Genomic DNA, 19,450 nt, shown 5'->3' with positions numbered 1-19,450 from the left:
AGGGACAGGAATGTCTTCGGATGCCTCCGAACCCTAGGCGTTTTCAATGATGAACAACGATCGCTTCAATGAGATGCAGAAAAAGCCTGGCAGACAGACACTTCAGTCTGTAAAGAGACACACTTGGACCCGAAGCCACGAGTGCAAAAAAACGAAGGGACTCCAATCGTGTAGTAACGTTAGAAAAGTGAGCCTTTAATACTAAAAGAATGAACGGTGACATCTGATGAAGCACCAATGAAGCTAGAAGAGTTAGAACAAGCCATTGATTCAACCGGGAAAGGCTCCAGGCCCAGACGGTTTTACTCTTCAATATTATCGTACCATGCTTCCGATCCTGGGCCCTCACATGTTGGACCTGTTCAACGACCTTGGAACATCAGCGTTCCTACCCAGACACTTTGAGGGCACAAATCTCCATCATCCATAAAAAAAAAAAAAAGGGACCCGTCCTCGTGCGCCAGTTATAGGCCCATTTCTGTCTTGAACATTGACCTTAAACTGTTCACTAAGATCATCTCGACCCGTTTAGCGCGACACTTACAAAACTTAGTCCCCTTGAACCAAGTGGGTTTTGTCCCCACCAGGGAGGCAAAGGATAACACAACTAAAGTTCTCAACCTTCTCCATGTTGTCAGTTCAACCCGCATGCCATGTGTCTTTCTTAGTACGGGCACAGAGAAAGCGTTCGATCAGGTGAATTGGCAATATATGTTCTCGGTCCTTCGACATTTCGGCCTAGGGGACACTATCATTAACTGGATCACAAGACTTTACTCCAACCCTACAGCTCAAGTTAAGACCAACAGAGTCCTATCCAAACCTTTCCCTATTAAGAATGGGACCAGATGGGGGTGCCCACTTTCCCCAGTTATTTGCTTTGTCACTTGAACCATTCAACCTAAAAATAAACTTTAACAAATCGGAAGCAATGGGAATCGGGATACCCCCTGCCGTCTATCAGAGTTGAAGTTGTGATTCAGTTTTAAATGGGCGGACACGGCTTTAAATTATTTGGGTACTTATAGTCAGGTCCATAAATATTGGGACATCGCCACAATTCTAATCTTTTTGGCTCTATACACCACCACAATGGATTTGAAATGAAACGAAAAAGATGTGCTTTAACTGCAGACTTTCAGCTTTAATTTGAGGGTATTTACATCCAAATCAGGTGAACGGTGTAGGAATTACGATAGTTTGTATATGTGCCTCCCACTTTTTAAGGGACCAAAAGTAATGGGACAATTAGCTGCTCAGCTGTTCCATGGCCAGGTGTGTGTTATTCCCTCATTATTCCATTTACAAGGGGTAGATAAAAGGTCCAGAGTTCATTTCAAGTGTGCTATTTGCATTTGGAATCTGCTGCTGTCAACTCTCAATATGAGATCCAAAGAGCTGTCACTATCAGTGAAGCAAGCCATCATTAGGCTGAACAAAACAAACACATCAGAGAGATAGCAAAAAACATTAGGTGTGGCCAAATCAACTGTTTGGAACATCCTTAAAAAGAAAGAACGCACCGGTGAGCTCAGCAACACCAAAAGACCCGGAAGACCACGGAAAACAACTGTGGTGGATGTCCGAAGAATTCTTTCCCTGGTGAAGAAAACACCCTTCACAACAGGTGGCCAGATCAAGAACACTCTGTATATTCCTGCGACTATTAAACGCACATTTGCACACAACTCTTGGTATAAGGCCTACACTCTTGGTTTGGCAGATGCAACCTACTAAAGATGTGCATCCTACCGAAATTCCTCTTTTACTCCAAGCCTTGCCAGTTAAAATACCTCTTTCCTGTTTTAAACGGGTCCATTCCCTCTTCATTAAGTTTGTATGGGCACATAAAAAAAACACACCTCCCTCGCCATTTGCTCTCCTTAGCCAAACAATATGGTTGCCTAGCCCTGCCTGAGATACGGCTATACTATCAAGCGGTTCATTTTGGTAAGATTATTGGTGCCATCACCGCTGCTCTAAGTTATGGGTACAGATGCAGGCTCAAACTAACATTCCGCTGAAGGGAGCTCTATGGTGTTTCGACCATACAAACCCCTCTTTGAAATCTCACCCTCTACGACACTCCAGATAAGCTCACAGGTTAGCATACAGAATTTCCCTCTCTTCTCCAGACTCCCCATTGCTCCCTATTATGGGAAACCCACAGTTCTCCACTATTCTTGACCCCCATACACTTCAAACTATGCAACAATTGAGTAGAGTTCAGGCATCCCATTTTTTAATGGGGGGACAATGACCTTCCATAGAAGTGTTGGGGAACGCTACAGGCCCCTTTCAATTGCACTCTGGACAGCACTCCAATTGCGACATTTGCTCCATACCTTGCCTAACCCGCAAGGCTTTGACCATCCACTGACAATCTTTGAGGAGTATTGCTCTAAGGAAGGCACCCTCACACAGGTCTTATCCAAAACATATTCCCTACTGAATTGTCCGAACACACTTGGGCTCTGTTTCCACTACTGCGAGTTGTGTGATTTGACACATGTGAAGTCGCATGACAAGTCAAAACCCATGTATTTCAATGGTCCTTGTTCAAATTGGTGTTCAAATTGGTGCGACTCAAGTCGCAGCAACTCTACAAAAGGTTTTTGCACTACTTTGTTCCGACTTTGGTGCGACTTGTCCTCACATGCTTTTCACCGGTCGCATGACATTGCATTGCAAAGTCGCACTGTACATCGCGCGACTTTGGGGTTGCAATAGTGGAAACAGAGCCTAACCGTTTGTAGACAAATGGGAAATAGAACTGCAACGTAAATTTTCACCTGCCCAGCTACAACATCTATTCTCGGATTCTCGATAAAATTCTCAGTCTGTACAAAAATTCAAGAGACCAACTATAAACTTTTAACAAGGTGGTATCTAACTCCTCACTTCTTACATAAATACTACCCTGCTACTACTGACCGCTGCTGGAGATGCCTAGGGGATAGAGGGACGTTGCTCCACGTATTCTGGTCATGTCCTAAATTGACCCATTTTTGGGCGACAGTTAGAGACATTACCCAAAAATTCACAGAATACAAGATTCCTGGTGATCCAGCCTTTTTCCTGTTGCACGTCTCTACCATTTAAGCCAAACTATATAAAAAATCCATCGTATGCCATCTCTTGAATGCTGCAAAGTCCTGTATCCCACTCCATTGGAAGAAACAATTTCCACCACCTACTGCTGACTGGCTCCATAAAGTGGAAGATATTAATAGAATGGAGGATGCGGTTCTCACCGTGCAACATCAACAAGAAAAATACTCGAAACCGTGGGGGCTTTGGAATCAGTTTGTCCTCTCTGCAGAGGGTACAGACCTCTTTGGAACATAATGTCAATGAGTTCCATGACCTGTTCTCCTTGGTCGTCCGGAGCTAATGTAACTCTGACCCACTTCACACCCCCCCTCCCTTTCCTTTCTCTTCCTGTCCTTCGTGTTTCCCCTCTCATCTCTCCTAATTGTTCTTTGGTTTATTAAATAAGAGAAAATAGGTAATAGGCAAATTCGGATCCTACCCCACTATTCGTTTTTCACCTTTTTTTTATATATTACTGACAATGAATACATTTGCATTAAACCATCTTGACATTATTAATAGAGGTTCTGTTCAGAATATCTACATTATTCTATTTTAATCTTTCTATAATCTTTCTGTCAATTCATTGTCTGTTATACCTGATTTCACATAATGTCTGTAGTGACCTGTTTTCGCCTGTTGTGGGCTTCAATAAATATTATATTTGAAAAAAAAGGTGGCCTAGGCTATAAGAAGATTGCCCAGACCCTGAAACTGAGCTGCAGCACGGTGGACAAGACCATACAGCAGTTTAACAGGACAGGTTCCACTCATATCCAAAGGTTGTCTCTGGGAAATAGACGTGTAAGTGCTGCCAGCATTGCTGCAGAGGTTGAAGGGGTGGGGGGTCAGCCTGTCAGTGCTCGGACCATACGCCGCACATTTCATCAAATTGGTCTGCATGGTTGTCGTCCCAGAAGGAAACCTCTTCTAATGATGATTCAGAAGAAAGCCCACAAACAGTTTGCTAAAGACCAACAGACTAAGGACATGAATTACTGGAACCATGTCCTGTGGTCCGATGAGACCAAGATAAACTTATTTGGTTCAGATGGGGTCAAGCGTGCTTGGCGGCAATCAGGTGAGAAGTACAAAGACAGGTGTGTCTGCCTACAGCAAGCATGGTGGTGGGAAGGCCATGGTCTGGGGCTGCATGAGTGTTGCCGGCAGTGGGGAGCTACAGTTCATTGCGGGAACCATGAATGCCAACATGTACTGTGACATACTGAAGCAGAGCATGATCCCCTCCCTTTGGAGACTGGGCCGAAGGGCAGTATTCCAACATAATGACCCCAAACACACCTCCAAGTCAACCACTGCCTTCCTAAAGCTGAGGGTAAAGCTGATGGACTAGCCAAGCTTGTCTCCAGACCTAAACCCTATTAAGCATCTATGGGGCATCCTCAAATGGAAGGTGGAGGAGGGCAAGGTCTCTTAACATCCACCAGCTCCTTGATGTCATCATGGAGGAGTGGAAGAGGACTCCAGTGGCAACTCTGGTGAACACCATGCCCAAGAGGATTAAGGCAGTGCTGGAAAATAATGGTCACACAAAATATTGACACTTTGAGCCCAATTTGGACATTTTCACTTAGGGGTGTAGTCACTTTTGTTGCAAGTGGTTTAGACATTAATGGCTGTGTGAGTTATTTTGAGGGGACAGCAAATTTACACTGGTATGCAAGCTGTACACTCACTACTTTATATTGTAGCAAAGTGGCATTTCTTCAGTGTTGTCACATGAAAAGATATAATAAAATATTTACAAAAATGTGAGGGGTGAACTCACTTTTGTGAGATTGTGTGTGTGTGTGTGTGTGTGTGTATACACATCAGAGTGCATACAGTATAATAAAAGTAGTAGGTTTTTATTTAAACAGTCATAAAATAGTACATAATTGAGCCCGAGACAAGACTCACATTTAGTAAAACACTACATAATCATGTTCATATTCCCTATGTTGCTTGTCTATCATTCTGAATAATAACACTTTCTTCTAAAAGTCTAATATAACAAAATCACAACATTATTGGAGAAAGATGAGTAATCAGTTGTATGCTTTTTGTTGATTTGCAGTTCCTTCAGGATTTAATAGTGGGTATACATTATAAAGTACAAAAAAACTATGAATAGAATAAAGAAACTATCCATAATTACAAATATCAATATCCAGAACATTGCTGTTTCTACCTCCATAGATGCTAGTTTTGGTAAAAAGGCTCTCCAAGTAGTTATTTAATGCCCTTGTTTTTCCTTCTTGTTTTGTTCGTTCTTGTTGGGCTCTTTCATCTGTGTGTGTTTTGGTTTGCCACTCCTCTGTTCTGCTTCTGTGATGTCATGTTCTGTAATAGGTGCATCCAGAAGCTCCACCTGCTCTCGGTTCAGCTGGGGGAACTGTATGGAAGATAAATACGAACGAATCTCTCTTTGTGTGTATGTGCTCTGAGACTTGTATAGGTTGTCATAAAATTGTCTAAATTGAGCTGCCACATGTCCCGGGTCTGTTTTATATTACTCTCTTCTGGGTCAGCTAGCGATACGACTGGGGGGTTATCGTCTATGTGGGCCAGATATGCCAACAGTCTCCCAGCCCTTTCTCCCTGTTCGTACACCCTCTGCCTACAGAAAAAGACACGCTGTTTTGCCTTCTCTATGCATAGTTGCGTGACTAGACGTGTCTGCAGTTTCACTCTTTCTAGGTTTTCAAGGGATGGGCTGGAGCTATATGCCTCCTCTAATTCCCGTGGTTTGTCAGAGGTTTGTTGAAGTATAGTATTAGACTCTCTCTTTAGCCTGTTTTATTCTGGAGGACAAAATTCTACGAGCATGGTTTTTAAAATCATCCCAGTGTGTGTTAAGTGTAGGAGGCCCCTGTGTCCTTTCCAAAAAGAAAGAGTAGTTCCCTGGCAATGGAGTCATGGTCCGAAAAAAGGGATAGCCAGTAAGGGTTTAGTCGCCACTGCCTGACAGGAGAGGCTGTCTGCAAAGATGCCATCAGCCAGCACGGAGAGTGGTCTGACAGGATCCTGGGAGCAAATCCTGAGCCCATAACCTTAGGCAGCAGGGCCCTCGAAACAAGTATATAGTCTATCCTGGACATGGTATTATGACTTACTGAGTGGCAGGTATATGCTCTAGTCGTGGGGGGTTTGCATGTCTCCAGACGTCTATAAGAGCAAATTCGGTCAGTGTACGGTATAGCCTAGTGTGAAGTGGTTCGCCCTGTCTGGGTTCAGCCTGTACTGGTCTGTCCAGGGATGGAGTCATTGTGTGATTAAAGTCTCCCAAGCATACTACTGGTATGGATGGGTACATCGCTATAAATGCAAGGCCTTCTGCAACCACATCCGACCTGTATGGAGGGGGGATATCGCTAGCCAATATCAACAAGGGTTCTCCCCTCAGAAGTGCATGTAGAAAGAGGTATCTGCCCTGCCGATCCGACACCATGGAGATCAGCTCAAAGGGTGTAGATTTTGCCACCAGCACAGTTACCCCTCTAGACATATTTGTGTGAGTACTATGGTAGGGCCGCCTGTAAGTGGCCTGTGACATGCGTTTTCCACCAACACGATGATATCTACTCTCTGACCTTTCAGATACTGTAGTACCGCTGTCCTTTTTAATCTTATCTCACATGCCCCGCACATTCCACATCATAAATTTAATGTCTGCCATGGTGTTCGTTTGCATACAGATTGCAGGTGCATCGGCAGGGCAGCACTCCTCCGAATACCCGCGACAATACAGACATTTCCTAACCCAATAGATATATTGCATATGTAAGTGCTTGTTCAAAAACATTCCAAGTAAGTAACCATTGCACAACGGTGCTAACATTCCCAATGCTCAGATCAAGGCATCTGGCATTTTCCTTCCCTCCCAGCTTCTCACCCCCCCCCCCCAACTTGGTGGAAGTATACATTCCCTTGCAACCTGTATATGCGGCTTCCAGCCAACAACGTTAGCTGGAGGTACAGTACTTTGTATTTGGTGCGCTGTAAAGTTCAGGTAAAGGAGAAAAAATAAAGGTTGCAAACATGTTGGGGACGATTTTCCACTGTATGAAGCATGGAAAGGACTTGAGGCAAGTTTGATGTGTCTCTTTCTCTGTCTGGGTGAGACTCTCGCTGCAAAGATATATCATCATCTTGGTATATTAGTGTTGTGGGGCCTCTGCCCTATAAAAGTCTCCTCTTTTGTGCTGTGGGGATAGTATATCACTCACGGTAGTAAACTCTGTGGGTCAAGCAGCCTCAGGCCCAAAGCCGCGTAACCAGGGGTATTAGCAGGCTGTAGTCCTCCTCCCTCCCAAGGGGTACAACCTAGGGAAAAAAAGGGGGGGAGGGGTAAGGCCTTTGTGCGAAAAAATAAATTATGAGATGTGACTACCTCACCACAGCGAAAGTTACAGATAGAGAAATGGTGGGGCCCGCCATCCTCTGCCAATGTCAACAGTACTCACAGTAACTGGCCGTGTGCTCGATTATCCGTCTGGACGTCCGTGTTGATTCAGCCACTGTGCTGCCGCCCTCGGGTCTTCAAAAAATAGGACTTTGACAACCTCCTCCACTCTGGCCGGAAACAACATGGCAAATTTAAGGTGTAAAAAATAAAAAGAAAAACTGCGCTGCAGAGCAAAAAAGGTCAAAGGTAAAAGCTGCACACAAAATACACCAATATCTGTGTATACCATGAAAAATAAAAAATAAATAAAGTGCGCTAATTATATGAAAATACACACATAGATGTGAATACATGTGGGTGGTAGTAAAAACCCCAATCTACTGAGAGCAAGTAAATGACTCCATGAGTGGTAGAAATATATAAGTGCAAAACATAAAAACTCAAATAAAAAGAAGAAACAAAAAATGTGTACATGTGAAGTACAATGATATTAATAGCGTGAAAATCTAAAAATCAAACAAACTCAGTCCATGGGTTCAAACATAAAAAGTTCATCAGTGAAAAAAAGCTTCCATCCACTATACAGCTCAGCAGCAACTAATCCCCCTATGAGTGGATTGACAAAGGAGAGAGATGTGCAGGATGGTGCAAATCCACTGACGGTGACGCCAATAAGTGAGAAAGTGATAAAGGTGGACTCTTACCCTCCGTGTTGGACCCCCTCCTTGGCAGGGTCTATCAGGCATGCAGATTTTTGCCCTCTGCAGGGACCGTGTAATGAGGGCAAAAATCTGCATGCCTGATAGACCCTGCCAAGGAGGGGGTCCAACACAGGGGTAAGAGTCCACCTTTATCACTTTCTCACTTATTGGCGTCACCGTCAGTGGATTTGCACCATCCTGCACATCTCTCTCCTTTGTCAATCCACTCATAGGGGGATTAGTTGCTGCTGAGCTGTATAGTGGATGGAAGCTTTTTTTCACTGATGAACTTTTTATGTTTGAACCCATGGACTGAGTTTGTTTGATTTTCAGATTTTTACGCTATTAATATCATTGTACTTCACATGTACACATTTTTTGTTTCTTCTTTTTATTTGAGTTTTTATGTTTTGCACTTATATATTTCTACCACTCATGGAGTCATTTACTTGCTCTCAGTAGATTGGGGTTTTTATTACCACCCACATGTATTCACATCTATGTGTGTATTTTCATATAATTAGCGCACTTTATTTAAATTTAAGGTGTGCCACCCTGAGCCGCCTCTTTACATCTTGGAACTGTGCACGCTTTCTTTGGACTTCATTAGAGAAATTAGGGAACACTGCAACATGACCGTTGCCCAGGGTGATGTTGCCTTTCTCTTTGGTCAGCCGCAGGATTTTATCTCTGTCTTTGAAGTTAAGGAATTTGGCAATAAAGGTCCTGGGGGGGGGGCTCCCACAGGTGGAGGTTTAGTTGGGATGCGGTGCGCCCGTTCCACTGCGAACATGGCGAAAAAGGCTTCTCTTCCAAAACGTTGAATCAGAAGGGATTCCAAGTATTCTGCAGGGTTGGTACCTTCCGCCTTTTCAGGTAAACCGATGAACCGGAGGTGACAGCGCATTAAACAATTCTCCATATCATCTTGGTGTGCGTGTAATTGATGGATTTGGCGTTGCAGGTCCTCCGTAGTGTGGCTCAGGGGGTGCAGGATGTCCTCTGCCGCTCCAATGCGCGTCTCTGCTTCAGTTACCCTATCTTTTACCTTGGATAAGTCTTGTCGTAGCAGGGAGATGTCAATCTTGACCTCATCTATTTTGGCAGTGAGTGTTCCCTGCAGCGTTGCAATGGCATCTAAGACCTTGGCAGTGTCCGCACTCTGATGAACCGTCGCCAAGCATGCGCCGTCTCCATCTTTGGCCTGCGGGATTTGGTCCTGATGGCGGTACTTCGCCACCTTATCCACCGCCGCAGAGGTCCTTTTCGGCGGGGACATATTCCCTTGCTGCTCCGATTTATCTATCCCCATGCCTTCTCCAGGTGCAGCAAGATGGTCGCTGCTCCGGATACTGGGCCAGAGCAACGTTCTGTATTCACGACAGGTGCAGGCTGTAGGTGTCCCTCGTCAGCGAGAGCAGGCAGCCCAAAGCTCCCTCCGGAAGGGGGTCGGTCCTGGGATATTCAGAAAGGCCTGAAAACTCACCAGGGAACCGCCGGGTGGAGCAAGATGGCCGCCGCTCTGGATAACAGGCCGGCGCCACGGACTGTCCTAAGGCAAATTTCAGCTGTGGGTGTACTGTGACAGACTCAGACTTTGGCTGAGAGTGCTGATCGGGAGTCGGTCGCTGCTGGTTTTCCAGCATGCACGTCTGACAGAAACCGGCCGAACGGCTGGCTTCTGTCGGACAGATTGACATACAAACGAGCAGAATGCCGGCTATTTTTTTTTTTTTTTTTTTTACCGCCAAATGTCTCCCGACATTCTGCCTGCATGTACAGGCTTAAGGGACATCAAGCTGTGTTTGTTAATGGACAATAGAGGAAATAGGATTTTTGTAGTCACTGTAATCCTTCTCTTGGAGTCCAGTTCAAATACCACGTCCTGCCCTCATGTGCAGTTGTTCTCTTTTGATTGCTGAACCTGAGTGGGTGGGAGGGGTGAGTTATAGCCCTAAGAGGGCTGGCCTTCAGTTTTCTTTGTGGCATAGGTCCATTTCTCCTGTAGGCAGCGGTATAACCTTAGGTTTCTTAACATTGTTAAGCTGTGTCCCTCAATGGACTCTGAGAAAAAGATTTTATAGTGAGTACTAAAATCCTAATATAACCTTTAAATCCAAATTTCACCAGTGAGTAAATGAGAAGTAAAGGAAAAAAGCCAAACCAAAACTCCTCCAATCATTGGATTTTGATATGTTTTAGATAAGAAAAGGTGCACTAATGTAGAATATGGCAAAGCTTTATTCAGAATGAGAGATTCCATGTTCTAAGACAGGTGCAATTCAAAGATAATCAAGATTTGTAGCAAAGGTGAGAAACCTTGAAAGGCAGACAAAAATATTCTGCTTTCATCCCGGAAAGAAGGGTGGAATATAAAAACAAGCAACTGATCATGAAAAAAGAGTGCTCACTAGTTTGTACACAAGAATACTCAAGTAAAACACACAATATACTGAACATCTGGAGTGGTGTGTTTTGTTTTTTTCAGTTGCAGCGCTGCTGGTAAAAAGGCACTTTACAATGCTGCACAGTTTAGTAATTGCTTTCACAGAACAACATATGCTCTGTACCCCCAGTCCACCCTTTATATAGGCCATGACTCCTGTTTATCGGTGGCTAAATATACTGTATAATGGGACTTAAAGTGTCAAAAAACAACATATTCTCACATGCTATAATACTGCAACTTCTTGTTATATTGTGTTCATGGTTCATAAGTGGTAAAATGAAACATCAACTGTTATTTTAAAAAGGATTTATGCTGAGCAATAAGGTAAGTCAGGCTGATTAGAGGTAAAGATTGCAAAAGATAAAAAAAAAATTGCCTTGACAAACTCTCTGCTTTCAGTATTTCCTATTTACAACCAATATTGTGCCATTAAATTTACGTCATCTTTTTTTCTGCCTACATATTTAATCTATATATTATTACCAAATGTAAATTTATTTGTCACATCTGTTCTACTGCCCATACTTAGGACAACAAATGAGCTGCCACCACATCTAGAAAAGGTGAAGCAAAAAGCCAATGATGCATTTGCACGACAACAGTGGAGCCAAGCAATTGAGTTGTATAGCCAAGCCATGCAGAGTGCCCCTCGTAGTGCTATGTTATTTGGAAATCGGGCAGCGGCATATATGAAGCGCAAGTGGTAAGTACAAGAGATTTTTGTGTTCTCCGGATAGTGTTTTTGGATACAGTGCTTTTTCTCATACTTCTTCCTCTCTGCTGTTAGGGATGGAGATCACTATGATGCTCTAAGAGACTGCCTTCAAGCATTAGCGCTGAACCCAGCCCATCTCAAAGCTCACTTTCGACTAGCCCGCTGCTTATTTGAGCTCCGCTATGTCTCTGAAGCACTGGATTGTTTGGAGGAGTTCAAAGCCAAGTTTCCAGAGCAGGCACAAAGCAGTGCATGTGATGCACTTGACAGGGATATCAGGGTTGCCTTATTCTCCAAAAATGACAACCGTAAGCATTCTTTGCGTCAGTATGTTTTTTATTATGTCTTATATTTTTAATTCTATATACAGTGGGGCAAAAAAGTATTTAGTCAGCCACCAAAAGTTCTCCCACTTAAAAAGATGAGAGAGGCCTGTAATTGTCATTATAGGTATACCTCAACTATGAGAGTCAAAATGTGGAAACAAATCCAGACAATCACATTGTCTGATTTTTTTAAAGAATTTATTTGCAAATTATGGTGGAAAATAAGTATTTGGTCACCTACAAACAAGCAAGATTTCTCGCTCTCACAGACCCGTATCTTCTTCTTTAAGAGGCTCCTCTGTCCTCCACTTATTACCTGTATTAATGGCACCTGTTTGAACTTGTTATCAGTATACCTGTCCACAACCTCAAACAGTCACACTCCAAACTCCACTATGGTGAAGACCAAAGAGCTGTCGAAGGACACCAGAAACAAAATTGTAGACCTGCACCAGGCTGGGAAGACTGAATCTGCAATAGGCAAGCAGCTTGGTGTGAAGAAATCAACTGTGGGAGCAATAATTAGAAAATGGAAGACATACAAGACCACTGATAATCTCCCTCGATCTGGGGCTCCACGCAAGATCTCACCCCGTGGGGTCAAAATGATCACAAGAACGGTGAGCAAAAATCCCAGAACCACACGGGGGACTTAGTGAATGACCTGCAGAGAGCTGGGACCAACGTAACAAAGGCTACCATCAGTAACACACTACACCGCCAGGAACTCAGATCCTGCAGTGCCAGACGTGTCCCCCTGCTTAAGCCAGTACATGTCCGGGCCCGTCTGAGGTTTGCTAGAGAGCATTTGGATGATCCAGAAGAGGATTGGGAGAATGTCATATGGTCAGATGAAACCAAAGTAGAACTGTTTTGGTAGAAACACAACTCGTCGTGTTTGGAGGAGCGGGTGGATTGCAACATCATGCTTTGGGGCTGTTTCTCTGCAAAGGGAACAGGACGACTGATCCGTGTACATGAAAGAATGAATGGGGCAATGTATCGTGAGATTTTGAGTGCAAACCTCCTCCCATCAGCAAGGGCATTGAAGATGAAATGTGGCTGGGTCTTTCAGCATGACAATGATCCCAAACACACTGCCCGGGCAACGAAGGAGTGGCTTTGTAAGAAGCATTTCAAGGTCCTGGAGTGGCCTAGCCAGTCTCCAGATCTCAACCCTATAGAAAACCTTTGAAGGGAGTTGAAAGTCCGTGTTGCCCAGCGACAGCCCCAAAACATCACTGCTCTAGAGGAGATCTGCATGGAGGAATGGGCCAACATACCAGGAACAGCGTGTGACAACCTTGTGAAGACTTACAGAAAACGTTTGACCTCTGTCATTGCCAACAAAGGATATATAACAAAGTATTGAGATGAACTTTTGATATTGACCAAATACTTATTTTCCACCATAATTTGGAAATAAATTCTTTCAAAAATCAGACAATGTGATTGTCTGGATTTGTTTCCACATTTTGTCTCTTATAATTGAGGTATACCTATGATGACAATTACAGGCCTCTCTCATCTTTTTAAGTGGGAGAACTTGCACAATTGGTGGCTGACTAAATACTTTTTTGCCCCACTGTAACATTAATGATTTTGTTTACATGGTTTCAGCATTTTTCTTTTATCGAACGCATTTTTACTTGATTAGACTTGTTTCTTAAAGCATCTCGGCTTCTACTCAGGCAGCCACAGGTGCCGGAGAACATCTTAAAGATCTTGTACCCAAGCCTCAGATAACTGCCTTTCATTTTAGACCACTGAATGGAGCTCTTCTTTAACGGGATAAAACAAAGCATATCTCTCATTTTAAAGTTAAAGGATAACTGTGCTTGAAAGTAAAAGTAAAGTTGTCTCTTTGACTATTCCCCCACTCCAGAAGTATATTTACCTTCATCAGATGGCTGCGGCCTGCAGGAATTCTCAGGGATTCCAGGTGTAGATAAAAAAAGATAACTGTACTTTCTGTAAAAGCACAGCAATCCTGTAGGATAAGTAAGGTTTCTGTCTGTTTTTCAGGCGGACCCAATTGGACCACCTGTTGTCCTCCTATGGGGCAGCAGAAGTCAGCAGACATATGTCTGCTCTCACCCACCGGCATCCGATCCACTAAAAACAGATGGATGTAGATATGTTCACCATCCGTCCAGCGGTTCCGATGACAATCGGATGGAAATGGACATGCATTCTGTTTCCATCTGACCACCCCAAAGAAAACATCGGGCTGTGTCCGGGTCCGCTCTGCATAGCAGAGTGGACACTGACCTGTCATAAGCCTGCTCGCTCAGCAGGGATCAGCAGAGAGATCCCTCGCTGAGCAGGCGGATGCTCTTGGACGGATTTTCACCCCATATGAAAAGGGCCTTACAAATACATTGAAAGGCAAGTGTGTAAAATTTTATGTCATGTCCAGAATTATTTTAGGGTAAACACTGAAATAATAACTGAAAATATGTTTTTTGTTGTAGCGCTTCATACTAAAAAAATTCAAGTGGGTGAATATTCATGCAGGCTTTTATATTCAAATCCATGTTTATTTTACCTTTTTGTTTATTCTTTTCCAGACCTTTTATGTGTTTTAGCCTTTCTCCTTATCATGCAATCATTTGTCCTTCTGTTTCTTCCACAGAGGACGATAAAAAAGGAGGCTCTGTTCGCCTTCGCTCAGGGGGCAGGAAGGATTCCCTATCTGAGGATGAACTGCTGCTGAGAGAACGAAGCCTGGATTATAAGCACAGATACTGTGGCCATTGTAATACTACTACAGACATTAAGGAAGCCAGCTTCATGGGAAGGTAACTCAATTACAGTAAAACCTTGGTTTGAAAGTAACTTGGTTTCAGAGCGTTTTGCAGGACAAGCAACATTTTTTAATACATTTTGACTTGATATACAAGCGATGTCTTCATATACAAGTAGCGTAATGTCACAACTGAGTATAAAAGAGAAGCGAGGCGCCTCTAAGTGTAGCAATATGGTTACATTTAATGAAGGTACAACATTTATCAAGTCACGTGGTTGATGATTAAAACAGGCACATCCAAGTATGCAGGCATCCGGGGTAAAGCTGTCCACATAAACCACCCTCATCACCGCCATTGGTGTCGTCCCTTCCATGCTGTGCTTTTAGATCGCTCTACTGCAGGGTAGTCTTCCCGGTCACGATTTCAGACTTACAGCGGTGAGAGCCGGCGGTGCCAAGGATGGTCTATGTGGACAGCTTTACCCTGGATGCCTGCATACTTAGATGTGCCTCTTTTATTCATCAATCATGTGAGTTGCTAAATGTTGGACCTTCATTAAATGTAACCATATTGCTACACTTGGAGGTGCCTCTCTTCTCTTTTATACTCTGTAGCTCCTGCTGTATTTTGCTTCTAATCCCCTTGTGGAAACTGCCATTTATTGATGGACATTTTATGGTTGCACAACTTAACACATTGCTACAATCTTTTTATGTGGACTATAAACTGAAGGACTTATGAATAAATGGTTGTGGAAATAATCATTTGAATTTCCATTATTTCTTATGGGGACATTCGCTTTGATATACAAGTGCTTTGGATACAAGCATGCTTCCGGAACGAATTATGCTCGCAATGCAGTTTTACTATACAAGTTTTATAAGTTAATGGCTGGTGTAGAGGGTCAGCCTGGGGCAGGGTTAAGAAGGGGTTAATTGATGAGGGCTGGTACTTCCCCTTCAGACCTGCTTATTGCCAGCTGGACTGAAAGTGTCAGAGAGGAGCTGTTTGAGTAGGAGAGAGAGACACAGCAGCACCCTGTCTGAAAAGATCCTATGCTGGATTGTGTACTTGCTGGGTGAGCTTAACCACGTAAAAGACTGTAGCTCTGATTAAAGCCATGAACTATTGCCTGTAAGCCTGTATGCTGCGGAACTGTGAGCTGTACCTGTATGACAAGACAAGCCTGTCGTGTCTTTTGTTTGTTTGTTTTTGCCAGTTTGCTGAATAAAGCCATTTTTATTTTACTGGACTGTCTTTGAGCCGGCTGTTCACCCCTCTGATCCCCTACACTGGGAAAACATATGCTTGCTTATGCTATATGGAACAGTACACTGACTGCTGATAGAGTTTACCATAATACTTTTAGTTGCTCAAATTATTTATCATATTTACTGTAGTTTATAGCCAACTGTTTATGTTGTAGTTTAGGAAGTCTTCTGACTAAAAAGATACTGCATAATTGCAGTTTTTAGGATGTAGAAGAATGGTAAAACTTAGTCAAAGCCTTAAATTTTGGAGAACGTTTTCTCTTTCAGCGCTGCATTTTATTATGCAGAAGAAAAAATGTTTGCATACTGTAAACCATTATTATAACTTTGAGATAAAATTTAAGTCTGGTTGGGATGGACAGAAATTAGCACAATGGCTCTGTTTTCAGAAAATATTCTGGATAACATTGCACACACCTATGTGAGAGTTTTACAAGTACAATATCATCCAGCGCATTTAATGTATTTGATTGGCCCTTGGGTTTTTTTAAATAAATGTATTTATTTAATTGTTTGTCTTTATCTTTAAATTTTTCCTTTCTTTTTCTTCAGGTTCAGGATAGATCAGGTTAGGTGGGACCTGATCTTGCCCCAGTGTGCACTCCTGCTACAAAAGATCTCTTTCGCTAAAAACGCTGCTAAACTCCTGTAGGAGCTGCTAAACTCCTGTAGGAGAAAAAACTTCTTTAAAGGATAAGTTCACCTTTTGACAAAATATTATAAATGCACGTTGTTGCAGGAGCCTGTAAAGTACTGCACCGGCGATCAGCAGATTGCTGATGCCATGCAGATCTCCTACCGACCTGTCAGTGTATCTGCTTGCTTGTACTTGCTGACAGGAAGTATCAGTGAAGTACCACAGCATTCACAGTCCGTGGTAGTTCATTAAGACCTACAAGCTGACAGCTGCTAGGGCTGTCGGGACTTGTAGGTTTCCATTAACAGAACACTGAGCATGAATGACGCGGCCAGGTGGGCAGAGCCCTGCACAGCCACGTTTTTTTTTTATTGTGACAGGAAGCGGGGGGAGAAGATCCCCTGCAGGGGGGGTGGAGGGGGACTGGTCCTTTTCATAACATGTTACACCCTGATATATGCGTAACATGTTATGAAAGGTGAACTTATCCTTTAAGCTTACAGTGTGCATGAGGCCTTAATTTAACTTTGTTTTAAAATAGAATCTGGAACTCAAGTGGTTAACACGTGTGAATGTTTACTACTGTTTCTGCATTTATATGTTTTTGTTGGTTTACTGTTTTCCCATCATTGGAGTTTCTTTGTTTTGTTTTGCAGCAATGCTCAGTACATAGTGAGTGGATCAGATGATGGGTCATTTTTCATATGGGAAAAGGAGACTTGTGCACTCATTAGGGTTTTGCAAGGAGATGAGTCCATAGTTAATTGTCTACAGCCGCACCCAAGTTACTGTTTCCTAGCAACGAGTGGTATTGACCCTGTTGTGCGACTATGGAGCCCACGTCCTGAGGTGGGTAAAACATAGGATATAGAGTTTTATTTTGGAACGTGTAGTGAAATGTGGTCGATTGCACATATAGATAATTTATAAAAGATTTTTTTTTTTTTTTTTTACTTTTCCCCACTATCTAATGAAATAATAATTTGGTTATCTATACTAAGCTCAGCCTGCCGCACATTTTTTTTGATGGTAAAAAAATTGTAATGCAATATTGGTCTCATGCATCACCAAGAGCTAGTGGAAACATTACTGCAAGCATTGGTCAAACATTTTGTACTGTAAAAAATGCAATTATTTTCTATTGTGGAGCAATAAAAAGATAAATGTGCTTGTGTCCATATGTAATACGTAGATATTCAAAATATTATCAGTCTTCAAGTATGGACATGCAGCATCTTGCAACTTGGAAATTCACTATAAAATGCATGATCCAACATAAAGAGGTTATATATAACAGTGAGCTGATACAGATATCTGCTCTCCCCAGGACACAGCTTTGACTACTGTACACTTCACCTGTAGTTTACATGTTATTCATAAAATGCAGAGTGCAGTGTGAAGCCTAAATTGTCCAAGAAAATGTCCTCATAGATCAGTCAATGATAAGAAAAGAGCCTGATCACACCTGTGGAATCAGTCTCCGTCTCACGTCATACTTGCCTCAAAATCATTCGAGTGGCCTCCACAAATTGTTTTCATCTCAGTCAGTTGATCTTCATTACACTGGTGGTACATGCACAATAACATTTTAAAGAGTTCTGTGGGACCATTTCTTGAAGCAGGTGCTGTTGGTGCCCCATAACAACACTTCATATTTATTGGTGGGTGGAATTCTCCTTCAAGTGTACAAATAATTTTTGCTGTTATTTTTTGTTATATAATACTGTCCACATTACAAACTTTACTGTTTTTCTGATTGCAGAGCGAAGGCACTGACAAGCGAGTGGTGCAGGATATGGAGGGTGCCTGCCAAGCTAACCAGCGGAGAATGAATGCTGACCCACTAGAAGTAATGCTTCTGAACATGGGCTACAGAATTACAGGACTCAGTGGTGGGGGCCCAGCATCTGGTGATGGGGGATCAGACGATGAGGATTCTGCTGAAGGACAAGTGCAATGTCGGCCCAGCTAACCCTGACAGGAGAAAGTGTGTAGGATATAGGGTGGATACCTTTTATTTAGAAAGGCTTGACCATATTTTAATGGCCACTCATCTTGCTTTTAAAGCAGTCTGTGCAGAGCAACGTACCTCATAATGTCTAGGATAAAGAACATGGAGGCATAGAAACCACTGCTTCCATGCCACCACCGGATCAAATGTCTTGACCAATGACTAGGCATCTGCTCATGCTCAAAATCCAGAATAAATTGGATGCTGAATAATGCACACCTTATTTTCTGGCGTTTGGAATTTCATAGGTGTGAACATAATAGAATGGATACTACTCAGATGCAATAGTACCAACGTGTGCAACCTTGGGAATTTATGGATGCCAACTAGTTTCTTGATTGGTGAACTGACTTTCCGGCTTGAAAAATGAAACTAGGATTGCTTTAGACAACTGAATAAAATAAGGAAATAGCTATGACCAGACTAATGTACCTCACACACGATTTGTAGAATATGTGAGGAGTGAGGTGATTTTTATGATGGCCTCTAAACAAATAAGGGCGGTTGTGTGGATATGTGCTTTTGTGATGCTATTTAAGTGTTTTCTTTTTCAAAACTTTACAATCTGGAAGGGTGATCTGTAGATGGCATTTCCAAAGTTAGCCAATATGAAGGCCTCTTTCAATGTTCCAGAATATGTAATAGACCCATCTAGTTGGTTTAAAAAAAATTAAGTTTGAAGAGTGCCTGCTGTGACTTATTAATGAGCCCTAACTGAATAAAGTGGTTGGTACACACAGTACCAAATTCTCACCCTGTTCATTTAACAACAGGAAAAATCTGTCATAGACCTGTGATTGACTCCAGTCAATTTGTATTTGATGTACATCTACAAATAAAAAAACTTTATTTCTGAGCAGAAGTTACAGGGTTTGTAAATTATACTATTGTTTGTTATAAACGTTCTTATAATTGTGTATCTCTTATAGTAGAATTTTAATGGAAACCTAAAAATGCTGTGAATTGATCCATAATTCGTAGCACATACACTTTTTAGAAGCCTGTATACCAGAATAAACTGCTCCCTTGATAGTATTCTATCACCAGTGAGATCTTCAATCCAGCATACACATCTCACTTGATGGTATC

General features: G+C 42.6%; 1 protein-coding gene across 3 annotated transcripts in view; it reads left to right on the top strand.

The window, feature by feature from the left end:
• The window catches only part of WDTC1 (WD and tetratricopeptide repeats 1), a 101,511-nt gene extending 82,294 nt beyond the window's left edge, over window positions 1-19,217 (top strand). For all 3 annotated transcript variants that reach the window (XM_073616179.1, XM_073616178.1, XM_073616180.1), the window contains 5 exons: window positions 11,181-11,354; window positions 11,439-11,674; window positions 14,328-14,493; window positions 17,007-17,199; window positions 18,113-19,217. In XM_073616179.1, coding sequence (XP_073472280.1) covers window positions 11,181-11,354; window positions 11,439-11,674; window positions 14,328-14,493; window positions 17,007-17,199; window positions 18,113-18,322 — 979 coding nt within the window. In that variant the 3' untranslated portion in view covers window positions 18,323-19,217. The remainder of the gene's footprint in view (window positions 1-11,180; window positions 11,355-11,438; window positions 11,675-14,327; window positions 14,494-17,006; window positions 17,200-18,112) is intronic.
• The last annotated feature ends 233 nt before the right edge of the window (window positions 19,218-19,450 follow it).

This window comes from Aquarana catesbeiana, linkage group LG02 (genome assembly GCF_042186555.1).
Source record: "Aquarana catesbeiana isolate 2022-GZ linkage group LG02, ASM4218655v1, whole genome shotgun sequence".
Lineage (NCBI taxonomy): Eukaryota > Metazoa > Chordata > Amphibia > Anura > Ranidae > Aquarana > Aquarana catesbeiana.
This window is presented reverse-complemented; position numbering and strand designations above follow the sequence as displayed.